Raw genomic sequence first — 18,797 nt, 5'->3', positions numbered from 1 at the left:
TGGATTTTGCGACCTAAACACATCTTTAAATTTTGCTCTTTACCTTATATTTCACCGTTCTAAGATGTCCCTAAAACGAATATTGTGTAAATGAGCTTATGAGAAGAGGTTGGAGATAATCACGAATCCGCCTGAAGTGCAAAAACTATTAAAAACTATTTATTATAAAAACAACTTATAAATAAAAACAACTAAAAACTATGTTAACTTATTTTATTCAGGTATAACAAGTTGAATTTTGATTGAATTCCATTCTAAAAACGATTCTGTTGCGTGAATCACCAAACTAAAAGAAAAACTGTAATTTCATTATGTATATATAATATAAAAATATATATTAATATAATAATACAAATAATAATATAATAGACATATAAATAATATTGTTATCAACTAAAAGAAAACATGCAATTTCATTATATGTATAAAGAAAACGAATATAAAAATATATATTATATTTGTAAATAATAGAAGTAAAAAATGATACCCAAATAATAATCATAAAAAAAAATTTAGGAACCAACTATAGCAGCTAACTAAGTTAATCTCTTTTTATTTTAAAATTTAAAAAAATAGGATAATAATTTTTTTATAAGAAACCTATTTTTTAATTAATTAATTAGAATTAACTTTACTCCTAATTAATTAACTAACAGAATCGTAACGATAATTTGACTAATTCCGTTGTTCCACACATCTACAACTAACCCAGTTGATCATCTATTAACTGAGGATGAAAAAAAAAAAATTGAAAATTATATTTTTCACTCTCACACGCGTATATTCAATTCAAAACATGGATGGCTTTGATATAACTACACCGAAAATGGCAAAATGCTATGGGAAGATTTTCAAGCATACTGTCACATATACCAGCCACTTTATTAGTACAACAATATACCATGTATGGATCGGTGGCTAGCTAGTAAAGCTTTTGTCATCTTGCATGGTGTATATTGACGAAAAGATCCATAAAAAGGCAGAAAAAAGATACCTAAAAATAATAAATTTGTGACTAAATGATAACTTGTATTAATAAGTCAAGTCACATTAAAATAAATTTTAGATGGCTAGAAGTTGATAGGCTCTGTAAATAGTAAATACAGGCCCAGATATAATTGGAACAGGCAACTACATTGAAAAAATAGATGGAAATTTGTTGTGTTTAAATTTGGTGGGCATAAATGTACTGGTGAGTTTGGTTTAAGATAAAAATAACAATGCATTTAAAGATTATTTTAGGTTTTATTTTAATATATTACTAATAGATAGATATATAAATTAATGAATTAGTAGATATACAGTATTTTTTAATTTCTTTTTATTTATTATATATAATTATTACAATACAAGATTAGTAAAGATAATGAGTATATGAATATTTTATTCTTTAATTAAGAAATTTTGAGTTTAAATTTTGTAAATGAAAAAATAATATTTTTTTATTCATATACATATGATAAAGACTATTTTAGAAATAAAATAAATATTAAGAGCTATTAGAATTTATTATTTTTAGTCATTATTTAGTCATTAATTTAATTTTTTTAGTCTAATAGTCTAATAATATTCTTTATCCCATACTTTTAAATATTAATAACTAATTGATAAGTAAAAATAATAAATTTTGATAATCTTCTAGTATTTTTTATAAAAAATACATTAAATCTATCTTTCTCTAATTTCTTTTATTATATTAGATAATAATTTTTATATTATTAAAAAGATTATTTTGTTGAATCTCACTTTTTTTTAATTATACCAATATGATAAAAGATTACTTTTTTTTTTTAATCTCAGAACCAAAAATTTTATGTTATAATGTATTATAATACTTGTGTAATACTTGAAATAATAGGACGAAAAATGATAATTTTAATGGCTAATAACATTATACTAGCCTAATGATAAAATTGCATCTCCAGAGGTCCATTATTTTCAGAAAAAGAGACCAATAGTAGAGCATTGGTTCTAAATGCTAACACAGTTAAGTTAGCTAAATCAAGAATCATTTATAAGCAATTAATGCTACAACAGTACAGCCCATCAAGAGGGGACACATTTTTTCTACAACATCCATCTATAATAAGACAGGTTTATTACACACCATGTTTTGAATGTTCTAAAATGCACTTCAGTTATTTCCCCTGACATTTCAATCGTTTTTATTTTTTAATTAGTATCTCAATGGCTATTATTTACGGTATATCAGTGTGACAATGTACCAGTCAAATACACTGGTACATGTGAAAGTCTTTCTAAATTATGATGCAAAGACACTTATTCGAATATGGAATATGATAAAATACAAGACATACAATACACACAAATTTAAAATTTTTAAAAATACGAAAATATTATATATATATAAAATATAAAATATTTTTTAAATAAATTATAATAATATTTTAATATATTATTATATTAAAATATAAATTAATTTTTAATTATTTTATATTTTTAATTATATAAAATATTTAAAATATTTTTTATTTTAATAATTAATAATATATATTATTTTAAAATTTATTTAAAAAATATATATTAACATAAAATTGAATATGTTGATGTGTGATATTTAAATATATTTAAAAAAAATATTTTTTATTAAACCACAATTAAACGTAAAAAATAAGCAATCTATGGACAGCATCTTTGTGGTAAAAGTGGTGAGTTGACCAGCGTACCAAAAATGGGGCCAAAAACTCCCATTTCAAGATATTAAGATAAGATAAGATTTCAGTTTATATAAGTCCAACTCTATTTCAGTTTATATAAGTCCAACTCTAAGCTACATACACAACACCATCCAATTTCTCTGCTTTGTTGCTACTGTCGCTTCCGAACATCTATGGCTCTTGCATCACATGATTCCGATGCAAAACTTGAGAAACAAGAAGATGATGCCTTTATGTTTGCGCAAATGGCATGTTCAGTTGTGGTTCCAATGGCTGTGAGGACCACAATAGAGCTTGGTGTATTTGAGATCATAGCAAAAGAAGGCGAAGGTGCAAAGCTCTCAGCAAAAGACATTGTGGATCGCATTGGAAGCAACAACCCTGAAGCAGCATCAATGTTGGATCGTGTTCTAAGGCTTCTTGCAAGTCATTCATTACTGTCTTGTTCTGTTGTTGAAGATCCAGAAAGCTCTAATAACTTGCACCACAGGCTACTGTATAGCCTCTCACCTGTTTCCAAATACTTTGTGACTGATGCTGATGGTGTGTCTTGGGGACCCTCTTTGGCGCATCTTCTGGATAAAGTCTTATATCCATGCTGGTCAGTAAACGCATTGCATCTTATCTTGGATTTTTATGCCCTTTCACTAAATAAATTATTCTATTTTATTAATTTTTTATCTGTAAAATTATTTTATAATACATATATTTATTTATATATTGTCACATACATTATTAGTAAAAATAATAAGGATAGAAGAGTAGAAAATTAAATTTTAATTAATAATGAATTGTTGTAAAATAAATAAATAAAGAAGATAAAATAGATGACTCTAGTATTAATATTAGCCAATATAATTAACTCAATATATATATATAGCAACTTATTTGTAAGAGAGAGAGAAGAGAACAGTATATAAAAGAGAGAGTGATTTTATTGTTTCTTTTGTGTGTTAAACCCCTATTTATACATGTACAAGACTTTACTTTTTCAAACTATATTAAATACAGTCGTCCTTAAGAAACTGTATCTTATGGAAAATGGGCATCCACATAAGGTGTGATAAGGTATTCTTATCACAACACTCCCCTTGAATGACCATTTAGAATTATTGCCTCGTTAAAACCTTACTAAAGAAAAATCCAATGAAAAAAACTTTAGTGAAGGAAAAAGAGTACAATATCCTTTAGTGATGGGAACTGCCTCATTAAAAACCTTGTTAAGAAAAACCCAATGTGAAAAAAAATCTTACCAAGGAAAAAAGAGTACAATCTCCTCCTTTTGTCGACATCAGTTAATGTCTCGAAATCGGCGCATCCCAATCTCATGTACCAATCTTTCAAATGAGGATTTTGGGAGTGACTTTGTAAATAAATTTGTCAGATTGTCACTTGAGCGGATCTGTTAGACATCAATTGTCCCTTGATTTTGAAAATCATGAGTGAACAAGAATTTGGGAGAAATATGCTTTGTTCTATCACCTTTGATGTATCTACCTTTAAGTTGAGCAATTCATGATATATTATCTTCAAACAGGACATTTGGAGCTATCTTATGATCAATCAGTCCACATGATGACAGAATATATTGGATCAAACTCCTGAGCCAAAAACACTCGCGACTTGCTTCATGAATCGCTAGTATTTCGACATGAGTAGAGGATGTTGCAGCAATCGTCTGTTTCGTGGACCTCCATGATATAGCTGTTCCACCATATGTAAACAGGTATCCTGCTTGAGATCTTCCTTTATGTGGATCAGACAAGTAGACAGCATCTGCATTGCCAACTAGTTGTGACTTGGATCTATAGGGATAAAACAATCCCATATCAACCGTTCCATGAAGATATCGAAAGATTTGCTTGATTCCACTCTAATGTCTTCTGGTTGGAGAGGAACTATACCTTGCTAGTAAATTCACAGCAAATGATATATCGGGTCGTGTATTATTAGAAAGATACAATAGCGCTCCAATGGCACTAAGATATGGTACTTCAGGACCAATGATATCTTTATTCTCTTCTTTAGGATGGAAATGATCATTCTCCACATCCAAAGATCTTACGATCATTGGGGTACTCAAGGGATGTGACTTATTCATATAAAATCTTTTCAATATCTTTTCTGTGTATGTTGTTTGATGATTAAAGATCCCATTTTTCATATGCTCGATCTGCAAACCGAGACAAAATTTAGTCTTTCCAAAATCTTTCATCTCAAACTCTTCTTTTAGAGTTTTAATAATTGTTGGAATCTCTTCAAGAGTTCCAATAATATTTATATCATCAACTTACACAGCAATTATAATGAACCCAGATGCAGATTTCTTTATGAAAACACATGGACAGATATCATCATTCTTGAATCCATTTTTGGATAGATACTCAATAAGACGATTATACCACATCCGTCTAGATTGCTTTAGACCATATAAAGATCTTTGCAATTTAACTGAGTATAACCCTTGCAAATATTCATTGGATGGTTTAGATATCTTTAGTCCTTCAAGGACTTTCATATAGATATCCCGATCTAATGAGCCGTATAAATAGGCTATTACCACATCCATTAAATGCATATGCAATTTATGATATGCAGATAAACTGACCAAATAACGCAATGTTATCGCATCCACTACAGGGGAATACGTTTCTTCATAATCTATATCGGGCCTTTGTGAAAAACCTTGTGCCACAAGTCGGGTTTTGTAGTGCACAACTTCATTTTTCTCATTAAGTTTTCTCACAAATACCCATCGGTATCCAACAGATTTTACATCTTTTAGTGTACGGACTACAGGTCCAAAGACTTCACGTTTTGCAAGTGAGTCTAACTCAGCCTTCATGGCTTCTTTCTATTTTGGCCAATCATTCATTTGTCAACATTCTTCGACTGATCTTGACTCAAGATCCTTATTTTCATGCATGATATTCAATGCCACATTATATGCAAATATTTCATTGACAATTGTCTTATTTCGGTCCCATTTCTCTCCTGTAAAGACATAATTTATCGAGATCTCGTCATTTTCACAATTTTCAAGTACCTGAACGTCTTCTGGTGTTAAAATTATATCAGAATTTTGGACAACTACAGGTGCCTTTACTATGTCTTTTTCAACAGAAATAGTATTTACCTCTTTTCTTTTTCGAAGATTTTTGTCTTTGGAATCGACAGGCTGCCACGCTTCTGGCGTGAATTTGCTTCAGTGGCTACTTGTCCTACTGGGACATCAATTCGAATTGGGGCATTTTCCGCTGGTATATAAGATTTGGTTATCCTCTTTGTATCAGAAAATGCATCAGACAATTCATTTGCTATTCTTTGCAAATGTATAATCTTTTGAACTTCTAGTTCACATTGCCCTGATCGAGGATCTAAATGCATCAAGGATGATTCATTCCAATTAAGTTCCTTTTTAGGAAGCTTATTCTCTCCTCCTAATGTTGGAAATTTTGATTCATCAAAATGACAATCTGCTAATCGGGCTTTAAATACATCTCCCGTTTGTATCTCAAGATACCTCACTATAGAGGGAGAATCATATCCAACATATATCCTTAATTTTCTTGGGGTTCCATTTTGGTGTGATTAGATGCTGCAATGGGAACATATATCGCACACCCGAATATTCTTAAATGGAAAACATTTGGCTGCTGGCCAAAAGCTAATTGCATAGGAAAGAACTTATGGTAACTCGTTGGTCTCAAACGAATAAGTGTTGTGGCATGTAAAATAGCATGCCCCCAAACCGAGGTTGGGAGATTTGTTCTCATAAGGAAGGGTCTATCAATTAATTGGAAGCGTTTAATAAGTGATTCTGCTAACCCATTTTGTGTGTGAACATAAGCTATTAGATGTTAAACACTTATTCCATTAGCCATACAATAAGCATCAAATGCTTGGAGAGTAAATTCACCAGCATTATCAAGACGAATTGCTTTGATTGGATTTTCTAGAAATTGTGCTTTTAATCGAATAATTTGAGCCAGTAATCTCGCAAACGCCAGGTTGCGAGAAGACAATAAGCACACATGTGCCCATCTCGAAGATGCGTCTATTAAGACCATAAAATATCTAAAAGATCCATATGGTGGATGAATAGGTCCACATATATCACCTTCAATCCTTTCTAGGAATTCATAGGACTCAAATCCAATCTTTACTGGTGATAGCCTTAAAATTAACTTTCCCTAAGAACATGCAGCACAACAAAATTCACTAGTTTTAAGAATCTTCTAGTTTTGTTAGTGAATGTCCATGAGAGTTTTCAATAATCCTCCGCATCATGGTTGTTTCCGGATGACCCAATCGATCGTGCCAAGTTATGAATTCATTTGGGCTAGTAAACTTCTGGTTTAGAATGGCATGTGATTCAATTGCACTAATCTTGGTATAATATAACTCAGATGAAAGTGATGGCAACTTTTCTAATATAACATTTTTATTTGAATCATGAGTTGTGATACATAAGTACTCATGATTTTCCTCATTCATAGTCTCAATATGATATCCATTTCGGCGAATATCTTTAAAGCTTAACAAGTTTCTTAGAGACTTGGTAAACAATAGTGCATTATTTATTATGAATTTTGTTCCTCCGAAAAATAAAATTATAGCTCTTCCGGAACCTTCAATCACATTGCTTGAGCCAATAATAGTATTAACATATTATTCTTTTGGCACAAGATAGGTAAAATATATATTACTTTTGAGAATGGTGTGCGAACTTGCACTATCCACAAGGCATGCATCTTCATTATATATCCTTGCCATTTTCTTCAAAGACAAATAATAATAATAAAATGAGTAGTATGCACAATTAAATTGAACACTTGATCGGAATTATTTTTCTAAAAAACACTGTACATAAAAATAATGTCATATACTAAAATTTTATTTTAAAACTTGACACATTTAATGATTTCAAAATTCATAAACATTAATATTTTATTATTTATATACATCATATTTAAAACTTAAATACATAGAAAATAAAACTTAACAATAAGTTCTTTACATTATTTATTTACATGGATACTTAACAATTTCACATATTAAACTATTCCATCGTTGATCAAATGACCAATATTTTCTTCAGGATCCTCAAAGAAATCAGATACATTATAATGAGTGGTGAAATTTGCAGCATCATTTGAAACAAAATTTGTTTCATTTCCTTTGTCATCCATTTTCAAAAAGATACTTGATAAAGATCAACTAGGTGCCTTGGTGTACGACAGGTACGCGACCAATGGCCATTTCCACCACAGTGAAAACACTTATCCTTTGTTGATTTATTTTGCCCAATATTTCTTTCTTTATCCCACTTCTGGTGAGATCCTCTCTTTTGAACATAATTCCTTTTCCTTCCATAATTTTTCTTGTTGCCAAAACCTTGCCATTTAACTCTTCTGGAGTAATGATTTACCGCATTTACTTCAGGAAATGGGGGCGGCGCCAGCTGGGCGTGCTTCATGATTCTTTAAGAGCAACTCATTGTTGCGTTCAGCAACAAAAAGGCAAGAAATTAACTCATAATACTTTTTAAATCCTTTTTCTCGATACTGCTGCTGCAGGAGCACATTCGAGGCATGGAAGGTCGAGAAAGTTTTCTCTGATATATCATTATTAGATATCTTTTCCCCACATAATTTCATTCGTGAGATGATTCGAAACATTGCCGAATTATATTCATTTATGAATTTAAAATCCTGTAAACGCAAGTGCGTCCATTCATATCGGGCTTGAGGAAGTATCACCGTCTTTTGATGATTGTACTTTTCTTCAAGGTCTTTCCAAAGATCTGCATGATCTTTTAATGTGAGACATTCATTTTTCAAACCTTCGTCAAGATGACGACGAAGAAAAATCATGACTTTGGCTTTATCTTTCTGTGATGCATTATTTTCAGCCTTAATGGTATCTCCAAGATCCATTGAATCAAGATGGATTTCAGCATCTAATATTCATGATAAATAATTATTTCTAGATATATCAAGAGCATTAAATTCAAGATGAGAGAACTTCGACATAATAAAAATTTGTTACCTGAGTCTTCCTAAAATTTGATCAGAGTCTCGTGCTGATAACGTGTTGTAAAATAAATAAATAAAGAAGATAAAATAGAAGACTCTAGTATTAATATTAGCCAATATAATCAACTCAATATATTGAATATATATAGCAACTTATTTGTAAGAGAGAGAGAGAAGAGAACAGTATATAAAAGAGAGAGTATTTTATTGTTTCTGTTGTGTGTCAAAAGTCTCAGCCTATACCCTTATTTATACATGTGCAAGGCTTCAATTTTTCAAACTATATTAAATACAGTCATCCTTAAAAAATTGTATCTTATGAAAAATAGGCATCCACATAAGGTGTGATAAGGTATTCTTATCACAATATGTATTGATTAATTATAAATTTTTAAATAAAGTTTAAATTTTTGATGAATTAATTTTTAATTTGTCAAATTAAAAAATATAATAAAAAATAAAAAGTATTAGCTAATTTTTTTTATGTAAAATTAACTCTTTTAATATTTATTTTTAAAAAAATATAAAATATAAAATATAAAATTTGAAAGTAATAACTTTTTTAGAATTATTTGTTATGCTAACTTGATAATTACGGCTGACAGCAACTACACCTTAGGTTAATCCTTTAAATCCAATTAAAAACCGACTATTTTCAATGATTATTAGTCAAATATTTTTAAATTATTATTTCACTCTTATATTATTTTTCTTATTTTAAATTATAATTCCTTTATTCTGTTATTGAGAAGTTCAAAAACAGAGTAAAAGTTATTCATGGGAAGATAGAATAAGCTTGTGAACCAATCAAACTAATTTGACCCTCAGAATCAATTACATTATAACAAATTATATCTGATTTTGACTATTTCCTAACTAATAAAGATCTAGGTGTATCGTTGATAATATAAATTAAAATTTAATTTTATGAACAAATAATTCATTTCAGGAGTTTTAGATATAGTTAATTATTTTGTTTTTATATCAGGGAACGACTCAGATAAAGATGCTTAAAACGTCTTTTTTTAAAGATATTTTTTAATATTAAAATTTAATATATATATATATATATATATATATATATATATATATATATATATATATATAATTGATTAAATCGTATTGTTTTTGTTAAAATTAGATTAGATAAATTGATTTGACCGAAAAATCGGTAAACCAAATCTTGAATCGATCTAAATTAATATTTTTTTTTTATAAAAAATGACTACAATATTTCTATTATAGAAAATGACTAAAATATTTTTATTATATATATATTTTTTAAATTTTGAGAACCATAAATCCTAACTCTATGACGGCAAAGAGAGAAAAGAAGGGTTATAATTTAGGATTCTCAAACTTTATACATATATATAATAAGAATAAGAATAAGAATATATTAGTTATTTTTTATAATAGAGATATTGTAGTCATTTTTATAAAAAAATATTTTGATCGGTTCAAGGTGTAATTTATCATTTTTTGGCCAAATCAATTTATCTGATATAATTTTAATAAAAATAACACAATTTAATCAATTATATATATATTGAATTTTAATTACTAAAAAACACCTTTAAAAAAAGACTTTTTAAGCATTTTTATCTGAGTAATTCCCTTCGTATAAAGCTGATAATTCAAAATTATAGGATAACTTTGTTGTAAAACAACTAAATAAATAAGGAAGATGTAAATATAAAATAAAATATGTAAATAGAAGACTCTATATAATTAGCTCAATAATAATTTATATATGTACATTAATATTATATGTTGTAATATGTATATATATGTAAAGATAGAAAAAAGTATTAAAAGTAAAGAGAGAGAGAATTGCATTTGTTTTATTACTGTAAAGAGAGAGAGAGGGGGGGAAATAGAAATATTTGTAATTGTATGTGTGCTTGCTTTCTCTCAGAGGCAAAGGCCTCTATTTATACATATATTGGGAGCTTAATTTCAACATGCATTTAATGTCATTCCTTCTTTGAAAATGTGAGTTTTACATGGGAATGGGCATCTACGTTGCTCGTTCTTATCACAACACTCCCCCTTGGATGCCCATTTAGGATTATTGCCTCGTTAAAACCTTACTAAAGAAAAACCCAGTGGGAAAAAACCTTAGTGAAGGAAAAAGAGTACAATATCCTTTAGTGATGGGGACTGCCTCATTAAAAACCTTGTCAAGAAAAATCCAATAGGAAAAAAACCTGACCAAGGAAAAAAGAGTACAGTCTCCTCCTCTTGCCGATATCATTTAATGTCTCGAAATCGGTGCATCCCAATCTCATGTACCAATCTTTCAAAGGAGGATTTTGGGAGTGACTTTGTAAATAAATCTGCCAGATTGTCACTTGAGCAGATTTGTTGGACATCAATTGTCCCTTGATTTTGAAGATTATGAGTGAAGAAAAATTTGGGAGAAATATGCTTTGTTCTATCACCTTTGATGTATCCGCCTTTAAGTTGAGCAATGCATGCTGTATTATCTTCAAACAGGACAGTTGGAGCTATCTTATGATCAATCAGTCCATATGATGACAGAATATATTGAATCAGACTCCTCAGCCAAAAACACTCACAACTAGCTTCGTGAATCGCCAGTATTTTAGCATGATTAGAGGAGGTTGCTACTATCGTCTGTTTTGTGGACCTCCATGATATAGCTGTACCACCATATGTGAACAGGTATCCTGTTTGAGATCTCCCTTTATGTGGATCAGACAAGTATCTGGCATCTGCATAGCCAACCAGTTGTGACTTGGATCCATAGGGATAAAACAATCCCCTATCAACCGTTCCATGAAGATATCGAAAGATTTGTTTGACTCCACTCCAATGTCTTCTGGTTGGAGAGGAACTATACCTTGCTAGTAAATTCACAGCAAATGATATATCAGGTCGTGTATTATTAGCAAGATACATTAGCGCTCCAATGACACTAAGATATGGTACTTCAGGACCAAGGATATCTTCATTTTTTTCTTTAGGACGGAATTGATCCTTTTTCACATCCAAAGATCTTACGATCATTGGAGTACTTAATAGATGTGACTTATCCATATAAAATATCTTCAAGATCTTCTCTGTGTATGTTGCTTGATGAATAAAGATCCCACTTTTTATATGCTCGATCTGCAGGCCGAGACAAAACTTAGTCTTTCCAAGATCTTTCATCTCAAACTCTTCTTTTAGAGTTTTTATAATTGTTGGAATCTCTTCAGGAGTCCCAATAATATTTAAATCATCAACGTACACAGCAATTATAATGAACCCATATGTAGTTTTCTTTATGAAAACACATGGGCAGATATCATCATTCTTGAATCCGTTTTTGGCCAGATACTCAGTAAGACGATTATACCACATTCGTCCGGATTGCTTTAGACCATATAAAGATCTTTGCAATTTGACTGAGTATAACCCTTGCGAATATTCATTGGATGGTTTAGATATCTTTAGTCCTTCAGGGACTTTCATATAGATATCTCGATCTAATGAGCCGTATAAATAGGCTGTTACCACATCCATTAAATGCATATGCAGTTTATGATATGCAGATAAACTGACCAAATAACGCAATGTTATCGCATCCACTACAGGGGAATACGTTTCTTTATAATCTATACCGGACCTTTGTGAAAAACCTTGTGCCACAAGTCGGGCTTTATAGCGCATAACTTCATTTTTCTCATGTTTTCTCACAAATACCCACCTATATCCAACAGGTTTTACATCTTCTGGTGTACGGACTATAGGTCCAAAGACTTCATGTTTTGCAAGTGAGTCTAATTCAACCTTCATGGCTTCTTCCCATTTTGTCTAATCATTCCTTTGTCGACATTCTTCAACTGATCTTGGCTCAAGATCCTTACTTTCATGCATGATATTTAATGCCACATTATATGCAAATATTTCATTGACAATTGTCTTATTTCGGTCCCATTTCTCTCCTGTAAAGACATAATTTATCGAGATCTCGTCATTTTCACAATTTTCAGGTACCTGAACGTCTTCTGGCGTTATATCAGAATTTTGGACAACTACAGGTGTCTCTACTATGTCTTTTCCAACAGGAATATTATTTACCTCTTTTCTCTTTCGAGGATTTTTGTCTTTGGAACCAACAGGCTTGCCACGCTTCTGGTGTGTATTTACTTTAGTGGCTACTTGACCTACAGGGACATCAATTCGAATTGGGGCATTTTCCGCCCTGCCACGCTTCTGGCGTGAATTTGCTTCAGTGGCTACTTGTCCTACTGGGACATCAACTCGAATTGGGGCATTTTCCGTTGGTATATAAGATTTGGTTATCCTCTTTGTATCTGAAAATGCATCAGGCAATTCATTTGTTATTCTTTGTAAATGTATAATCTTTTGAACTTCTAGTTCACATTGCCTTGATCGAGAATCTAAATGCATCAAGGATGATGCATTCCAATTAAGTTCCTTTTCAGGAAGCTTATTCTCTCCCCCTAATGTTGGAAATTTTGATTCATCAAAATGACAATTCGCAAACCAGGCTTTAAATACATCCCCGGTTTGTATCTCAAGATACCTCACTATAGAGGGAGAATCATATCCAACATATATCCCCAATTTTCTTTGGGGTCCCATTTTGGTGCGATTAGGTGGTGCAATGGGAACATATATCGCACACCTAAATATTCTTAAATGGGAGACATTTGGCTGCTGGCCAAAAGCTAATTGCATAGGAGAGAACTGATGGTAACTCGTTGGCCTCAAACGAATAAGTGCTGCGGCATGTAAAATAGCATGCTCCCAAACCGAGGTTGGGAGATTTGTTCTCATAAGCAAGGGTCTAGCAATTAATTGGAGGCGCTTAATAAGTGATTCTGCTAACCCATTTTGTGTGTGAACATAAGCTACTGGATGTTTAACACTTATTCTATTAGCCATACAATAAGCATCAAAAGCTTGGGAAGTAAATTCACCAGCATTATCAAGACGAATTGCTTTGATTGGATTTTCTAGAAATTGTGCTTTTAATCGAATAATTTGAGCCAGTAATCTCGCAAACGTCAGGTTGCGAGAAGACAATAAGCACACATGTGCCCATCTCGAAGATGCGTCTATTAAGACCATAAAATATCTAAAAGATCCATATGGTGGATGAATAGGTCCACATATATCACCTTCTATCCTTTCTAGGAATTCATAGGACTCAAATCCAATCTTTACTGGTGATAGCCTTAAAATTAACTTTCCCTAAGAACATGCAGCACAACAAAATTCACTAGTTTTAAGAATCTTCTGGTTTTTTTAGTGAATGTCCATGAGAGTTTTCAATAATCCTCCGCATCATGGTTGTTTTCGGATGACCCAATCGGTCGTGCCAAGTTATGAATTCATTTGGGCTAGTAAACTTCTGGTTTAGAATGGCATGTGATTCAATTGCACTAATCTTGGTATAATATAACTCAGATGAAAGTGATGGCAACTTTTCTAATATAACATTTTTATTTGAATCATGAGTTGTGATACATAAATACTCATGATTTTCCTCATTCATAGTCTCAATATGATATCCATTTTGGCGAATATCTTTAAAGCTCAACAAGTTTCTTCGAGACTTGGTAGACAACAGTGCATTATTTATTATGAATTTTGTTCCTCTAGGAAACAAAATTATAGCTCTTTCGGAGCCTTCTATCACATTGCCTGAGCCAATGATAGTATTAACACACTCTTCTTTTGGCACAAGATGGGTAAAATATATATCACTTTTGAGAATAGTGTGCGAACTTGCACTATCCGCAAGGCATACATCTTTATTACATATCCTTGCCATTTTCTTCAAAGACAAATAATAATAAAATGAGTAGCAATACATGCACATAATGTCATATACTAAAATTTTATTTTAAAACATGACATATTTAATGATTTCAAAATTCATAAACATTAATATTTCATTATTTATATACATTACATTTGAAACTTAAATACATAGGAAATAAAACTTAACAATAAGTTCTTTACATTATTTATTTACATAGATACTTCACAATCCCACATATTAAACTATTCCATCATTGATCAGATGACCAATATTCCCTTCAGGATCCTCAAAGAAATCAGATACATCATAATGAGTGGTGGAATTTTCAGTATCATTTGAAACAAAATTTGTTTCCTTTCCTTTGTCATCCTTTTTCAAAGATGCCTGATAAAGATCGACCAGGTGCCTTGGGGTACGACAGGTACGTGACCAATGGCCCTTTCCACCACAACGGAAACACTTATCCTCTGTTGATTTATTTTGCCCGATATTTCTTTCTTTATCCCACTTCTGGTGAGATCCTCTCTTTTGAATATAATTCATTTTCCTTCCATAATTTTTCTTGTTATTGAAACCTTGCCATTTACCTCTTCTGGGGTAATGATTTGCCGCATTTACTTCAGGAAATGGGGCGGCGCCAGCTGGGCGCGCTTCATCATTTTTTAATAACAACTCATTATTGCGTTCAGCAACAAGAAGGCAAGAAATTAACTCAAAATATTTTTTAAACCCTTTTTCTCGATACTGCTGCTGCAGGAGCACATTCGAGGCATGGAAGGTTGAGAAAATTTTCTCCAATATATCATGATCAGTTATCTTTTTCCCACATAATTTCATTCGTGAGGTGATTCGAAACATTGCAGAATTATATTCATTTATAGATTTAAAATCCTGCAGACGCAAGTGCGTCCATTCATATCGAGATTGAGGAAGTATCACCATTTTCTGATGATTATACCTTTTTTCAAGGTCTTTCCAAAAATCTGCAGGATCTTTTAATGTGAGATATTCATTTTTCAATCCTTCGTCAAGATGACAACGAAGAAAAATCATGGCTTTGGCTTTATCCTTCTGGGATGCATTATTTTCAGCCTTAATGGTATCTCCAAGATCCATTGAATCAAGATGGATTTTAGCATCTAATATCCATGATAAATAATTATTTCCAGATATATCAAAAGCATTGAATTCAAGATGAGAGGGTTTTGACATAATGAAAATTTGTTACCTGAGTCTTCTAAAAATTTGCTCAGAGTCTCGTGCTGATAACGTGTTGTAAAACAACTAAATAAATAAGGAAGATGTAAATATAAAATAAAATATGTAAATAGAAGACTCTATATAATTAGCTCAATAATAATTTATATATATATATATTAATATTATATGTTGTAATATGTATATATATGTAAGGATAGAAAGAAGTATTAAAAGTAAAGAGAGAAAATTGCATTTATTTTATTACTGTAAAGAGAGAGAGAAATAGAAATATTTGTAATTGTACGTGTGCTTGCTTTCTCTCAGAGGCAAAGGCCTCTATTTATACATATATTTATACATATATTGGGAACTTAATTTTAACATGCATTTAATGTCATTCCTTCTTTGAAAATATGAGTTTTACACGGGAATGGACATCCACTATTGCTCGTTCTTATCACAACAAACTTGATATATTTACTATTATCATCTAATAATATTTTGCCATCAATTTCACATGAAAATAAATAAAGTTGCAACTTATTTTAGACTTAACATTCCAAAGTAAGTAGTATATGCATGAGTTACGATAGTATCTTTCTTTTTTCTATTGGTGGGTTTTTAATTATCAGGAGTGAACTAAAAGGAGCGATCTTAGAAGGAGGTATACCATTCAACAGGGTTTATGGTATGAATATGTTCGAGTATGCAAATATTGATCCACGGTTCAACGAGATTTTCAACAAAGCTATGCTCACATCCTCCACTATATCAATGAAGAGGATTCTTGATGTCTACAAAGGCTTCGACCACATCAATAAACTGGTTGACGTTGGTGGCGGTCTTGGGGCCACTCTCAACTTGATCACTTCCAAATACCCTAATATCCAGGGTGTCAATTTTGATTTGCCTCATGTTATAGAAAATGCCCCCATCTATGCTGGTATATATGATCTACCATTATTTAATTTATTTGTATAAATTTTTGTTTAATTTAAGATGGCTTGTCTACTCTTGAAGTTGATATGATTATTAGAAATTGAGGATGGCATGATGTTACATGAAGCTAGTAACATGACAGAACAAATTTCCAAGTTTTTCTTTTTTTTTTTTTATTGATTTTGTATGCGATCTCTCGTGTTGTATATGTGCTTTGAAATTATGAATATTGTGTTACTAAAAAGAATTGAATGTTATTATGTTGTTCTATTGTTGCAGGTGTGGAGCACATAGGCGGAGATATGTTCGAGAGCGTTCCCAACGGGGATGCAATTTTTATTAAGGTGTGACTTGTGAGTTTAAAGTTATTCTGTTACTTGCAAATTATTCATCATGAGGCTAGTGGTTGAATTAAATGCAAATAGGCCTTAAAAAATATCTAAAGGACTTAGCACTAAGATTGAGAGAATGATGAAAACACAGGAGAAAATTAATTCTGCAGAATATAGAAACTATGATATTGAATATGTGACTTGTGTACTTGATTATCATGTTATCCACTTTACATACATGTATAAGAGATTGATTTAGTCTAAGAGAGGATAACAGAACAACTAACTAACTAAGCAAAAAGGGAAATTAGTTAAAACAGATATTTTTGAAGACTTTCTTGATTGCTCTGTCACTTGGTCCTTATGCTTCTCTGGTGCATTGCTCTTATATCCATCAAATATACACAAAGAGTAGACAAAAAAAACAACCAGAATTTGCTTTATTTAGCATTAATTAATTATCGCAACAATTAATGAATGCTAAATAAGGCAAGTTATAGCTGATTTTGGCTGATTTTCTTTGGTTACCAAACATTTTTGTTAACAAAAATGCTATTTGTATACTAAAATTAGTTACCAAAATCAGTAATCATATATTTGTATATAAATACATGTGTTGTGTAGCCTATTTTCAATATATATTTTATACTAGTGACTGATTTTAATGTACATGTAGTATATTCAAAAAAATTATTTAATAAATTAGATTTTGTATATTTGTGTATAACAAATATGTTATTGAATTCATTCTTCATATGTATTTTTTTATTTTATATAAAAAATTTATTTGATAGCTGATTTTTTATGTACATGTAATGTTTGATCACATTAGCATATATTAATAAATTTTTTCTCCCAAACATTTACACTAGAAACCGAAGTTAATGTTAATGGAACAAACTATATACATTATGATTGAGTTGATCCTATAATTTTTTTAGATTATATTATTTTATTTCTAGAACATACTTCATGATTGGGATGACGAAGGATGCTTGAAGATATTAAAGAATTGTCGGAAGGCTATACCGAATGATGGGAAGGTGATTGTGGTGGACAAAATTCTTCCTGCAATGCCAGAGCAGACAGACTTTGCTAAGATGACTTTCAGGTCTGATGTTTTCATGATGATTCAAATGTCAAAAGGAAAGGAACGAACCCTCCAAGATTTCATGCATTTGGCCAAAGCATCTGGATTTAGTAGCATAACATTGATTTGTAATGTATCCAGCTTATGGGTCATGGAGTTCTTCAATCAGTAGCCACACCACAAACTTTCAAATGTCTTAGAAACAAGAGTTAATAATTTAGTTTTGATAAATTTTAAGTTAAATCATCAGTTAGGTCTTTATATCTTTTAGGGTTCTCACAATTGTGTTTAATTTCAATAGATATGAATAGAGATGTCAATTTGACTCTAGGCTCTCGGTTTAGTTCCAAATCCACACTCTAAAATCTTGATCTTAAATTAATCCCATCTTCTAAAAAGTCTTTTTTAGTCCTAGTTCCCAATAGTCTTTCAATTAAACTGCTAGACTTGATAATCTATGAAGTTAGTCCTAAACTATTTAAAATTTTAGGTTACTTATTGAACAACACGAACCAACTCTAATAACTGACCTAATAACGTATGGACCTTAACTTAATCGATCAGTTTATGGTGACCTGCTATTCTGATCGATCATTGGTTGACACCAGGACAATCGTCGGCTGACCAACTCCCTAGGTGATTGCCACCCGATTTCAATGATATAGGATCGAAAGTGGTAAAAATATGGTAACTATAATTAATATAGGGCTAAAATGA

The 18,797-nt window shown here is 31.1% G+C and overlaps 1 protein-coding gene across 1 annotated transcript; it reads left to right on the top strand.

Annotated features, from left to right (window-relative positions):
• Window positions 1–2,810: 2,810 nt before the first annotated feature.
• LOC107606821 (isoflavone 3'-O-methyltransferase 4-like) lies at window positions 2,811–18,323 on the top strand. Its single transcript, XM_021107405.2, has 4 exons — window positions 2,811–3,279; window positions 16,352–16,662; window positions 16,938–17,002; window positions 17,953–18,323. Exons 1-4 carry the CDS (start codon window positions 2,852–2,854, stop codon window positions 18,250–18,252), a joined length of 1,104 nt encoding a protein of 367 aa, XP_020963064.1. The 5' UTR covers window positions 2,811–2,851; the 3' UTR covers window positions 18,253–18,323.
• The last annotated feature ends 474 nt before the right edge of the window (window positions 18,324–18,797 follow it).

This window comes from Arachis ipaensis, chromosome B7, assembly GCF_059453495.1.
Source record: "Arachis ipaensis isolate K30076 ecotype BB chromosome B7, ASM5945349v1, whole genome shotgun sequence".
Lineage (NCBI taxonomy): Eukaryota > Viridiplantae > Streptophyta > Magnoliopsida > Fabales > Fabaceae > Arachis > Arachis ipaensis.
This window is presented reverse-complemented; position numbering and strand designations above follow the sequence as displayed.

Bases quoted from the DNA above. Each gene is read 5' to 3' on its own strand.
- LOC107606821 (XM_021107405.2), top strand. From the start codon at position 2,852: ATGGCTCTTGCATCACATGATTCCGATGCAAAACTTGAGAAACAAGAA. The intron at 3,280-16,351 runs GTCAGTAAACGC...TTTAATTATCAG, and splicing joins AAAGTCTTATATCCATGCTG to GAGTGAACTAAAAGGAGCGA. The intron at 17,003-17,952 runs GTGTGACTTGTG...TTTTATTTCTAG, and splicing joins GGGATGCAATTTTTATTAAG to AACATACTTCATGATTGGGA.